Source organism: Benincasa hispida, chromosome 1 (genome assembly GCF_009727055.1).
Source record: "Benincasa hispida cultivar B227 chromosome 1, ASM972705v1, whole genome shotgun sequence".
NCBI lineage: Eukaryota > Viridiplantae > Streptophyta > Magnoliopsida > Cucurbitales > Cucurbitaceae > Benincasa > Benincasa hispida.
The window spans coordinates 6,026,203-6,029,345 of record NC_052349.1 but is presented as its reverse complement, the minus strand read 5'-3'; the positions used below and the strand labels follow the sequence as shown (position 1 = coordinate 6,029,345).

General features: G+C 33.7%; 1 protein-coding gene across 1 annotated transcript; it reads right to left on the bottom strand.

Moving 5' to 3' along the window:
• Positions 1-1,757: 1,757 nt before the first annotated feature.
• Positions 1,758-2,807, bottom strand: LOC120087336 (heavy metal-associated isoprenylated plant protein 39). Its single transcript, XM_039044325.1, has 3 exons — positions 2,627-2,807; positions 2,477-2,552; positions 1,758-2,371 (listed from the first exon to the last, which is right to left on the bottom strand). Exons 1-3 carry the CDS (start codon positions 2,630-2,632, stop codon positions 1,965-1,967), a joined length of 489 nt encoding a protein of 162 aa, XP_038900253.1. The 5' UTR covers positions 2,633-2,807; the 3' UTR covers positions 1,758-1,964.
• Between the last annotated feature and the right edge of the window lie 336 nt (positions 2,808-3,143).

Genomic DNA, 3,143 nt, shown 5'->3' with positions numbered 1-3,143 from the left:
GGCGGTTCGCCCTCGATTTGTAGTTGCCACCGTTTGTTGGACTTGGACCAAGCAACCGCCAGTGTGACTTGTAATGGTGTCATGGACTACAATATTTACTTTAATTTACTTTTTGAAAATACAAGATAAACTAATAATAAATAATCATGTCAAACATTTGTTATTAATTAAGTCATAAATGTTGATGGCTATTTGCATAATCAAATAAACCTTAACTTCATCTGTATATAAAATTTTTATATTATCCGATTTGCGAGGTCTTAGAATTTTTAAAAAATCAAATATACATCCGCTAAACATGATCATTGGTTGCTCATTTTACAAAATAATAGTAAAAATTAAAAGGACTAATGGAGAGAAATCGCGCATAAAAAAAGAATGATTAAACAGCAAAATGGATGAAATGAGAAAACAATTCAACAAACTTATTATAATATGTAGCAACTTGTTAATATGGTTAGATACATAGATTAATAATTTGTTGATCATATTTTTTTGGGTCATCGAGTTTTTTTTAATATTCCTACTTTTAATGTTTTTTAATTTCTTCTAATTTCTCGATTCGCTAGACACTATTTGGGGTGTTCAAATAACCCGACAATTCGAATAATACAGACTGTCTAACCCAAAATATTATGGTTGGGTTGGGTAGTTTTGTTATTAGGTTGGGTTTGGTCAAAGTTTTTCTATTTTTGTTGGGTTGGGTCATGGATTAATCCAATCCAACCCGAATTATATATATTTCTCTTTGTTTAAAATTTAATTATTTCGTATTGATTAATTTGTGAATTTTTTATGTTTTCTTTTAAAATTGTTATGATATCTGTCTTTATTTAAAGTTTGTAATAAATATCATAGATATTTAGTATTTAGCATTTGAATTTTATGAGAATTTAGTTTTAGTCACGTGTTGTAAATAAATTTATATATTTTTATTTAAAAAATAAATAAATTACAACCCGATAATCCAATCCAACTCAAACCGAGTGTTAAGGGTTGAATTGAGTTGGGTTGGAGACTTTATTTTGGGTCATTTAGGTTGTCAACCCAACCAATTTGAATTTTTAAGTTGGTAAAAAAAAAAACACTTTCCATTCAACCTAGTCCAACCCAATCCATGTATAATCCTAAACACTATGTCAAGTAAGTCTATCATAAACCAAATTTAAATTCGAGTAATAAAAAAACATTAATACAAGATTATAAAAAAAGTTTTGAAACAATAAAGATTGTTTTTTTTTTAAAAAAAAAAAAAAGTACATATTTGCCCAATAATTTATCAAAATATAAAAAATTTTCGTAAAAAATAAATATATATTAGATATAATAATTACAGGGATAAGAGATAAAAAAGTGGCTCGTTTTGACAAGTTCACATATATATAATTGGTTGGATGATACAAGTTGAAGATACGTTAAGAAAAAAAGTGCACGCTTTATAATATTGCAATGGGACTAAATTGCCAAAAACCTACATTCTTTCCCCCCATCAAAACAAAGGTGTCGCCCTTCGAATTTCAATCATAAAAATTATTAACTTACCAGCAGAATATGATTGTTTTTTTAATAATTTGTTAAATTAGAGGCTTAAAAAATTCCCAATTTATGGCCATCAGCGACCATCAATTCTTGTGATGGTCAAGAATCTCCCTCCTTTTTCCCATTCAACCACGCCCACAAGATTCGATTATCCATCAACTTTCCCTTTTTTTCAAACAAACATGAACACAACTAATCATTTAAAAAAGGCATATATCTTAATTTAAAATAAATATTTTGAAAATATAAGAATGAAAGGGAACCAAAATCGGAAGTAGTTCACTACCATCATAATAATCCCTATAACAAATAAGTACATATTATTCTACACCTTAAACCCAGATCGAAAAAGTCCAACAGGAACCGGGAGCCGCCATTTTTACAGATCCCAAAAAGCTTCATATACAGTTATAATTTTAGTTCAATTAGCAGATGGCACAAGAATTTGGATTCTCCTCCATGCTTTGAACATAATAGTAAGTTGTGAGATGGGGATTGTAAGCTCTGTAAGCCTTTACCAGTTCTAAAACGGCATCGTTTGGGTTTGGATTTTGATTCTGATTCTTCTTCTCCCCTTCCCCTTCTTCTTTCTTCTTTTCTTCTTCTTTTTTCCCTTCTTCCTCTTTCTTCTTCTCTTCCTCTTTCTTCCCTTCTCCTTCCTTCTTCTCCTCTTCCTTTTTCCCCTCTTCCTTCTTCGGCTCCACCGCCGGTCCCACCGAGATTATGTCCGCCGGCCAGAATTTTCGCAGTTTGCTCACGATCGTCACCGGATCCACCGCTCCGATCACTGTTAGCTTCCTCTCCTTCATATCCATCGCAATAGAGTCGATTCCTGTTCCATGATACGAGAAATTCCGTTTGAAATTTCCTCAGAAAATGAAGAGAAAAAAAAAAAAAAACTAAAATCCTTAGTTCGTAAATGTCTTCACCGTCTGACCTGAGAGAGTTGAGACTAATTTCAAGGCCTTCTTCTTGGCTTTGTCGTCGTGCAAATCCAGCTTCAGAACAACCTTCTGTAAGAGAGAAGAAAGGGCAAATATCAAAACAGAGAGTGAAAGAGGGGTAAATTGGGAAATGGAAAACAAACCTTCATTGCTGAGAACGAGCCGCAGATGATAATGCCTGTGATTATCCTCTTTCTTGCAAAGGATAAAGGATTAGGGTTTTGGAAAGAAATGGCGGAAACGAAAATTTGCAGAGGAAGAAGAAGAAGAAGAAGAGGAAAAAGAGAGAGAAAGGAGTGTAAATTTAGTGAAGGAATTGGAGCTATGGGGGTACGGCTATATAGTCCATCCAATACATTTGTGTAACCAAACCTACTACCACCACTCAGCGCGTCAACATCACGCGCAACCAGTGGTATAATGCTGTCTCTTATACACATCTAGATGTGTATAAGAGACAGCGGCTATATAGTCCATCCAATACATTTGTGTAACCAAACCTACTACCACCACTCAGCGCGTCAACATCACGCGCAACCAGTGGTATAATGCTGTCTCTTATACACATCTAGATGTGTATAAGAGACAGCGGCTATATAGTCCATCCAATACATTTGTGTAACCAAACCTACTACCACCACTCAGCGCGTCAACATCACG

Bases quoted from the DNA above. Each gene is read 5' to 3' on its own strand.
- LOC120087336 (XM_039044325.1), bottom strand. The intron at 2,372-2,476 runs GTCAGACGGTGA...ATCATGGAACAG, and splicing joins ATTAGTCTCAACTCTCTCAG to GAATCGACTCTATTGCGATG.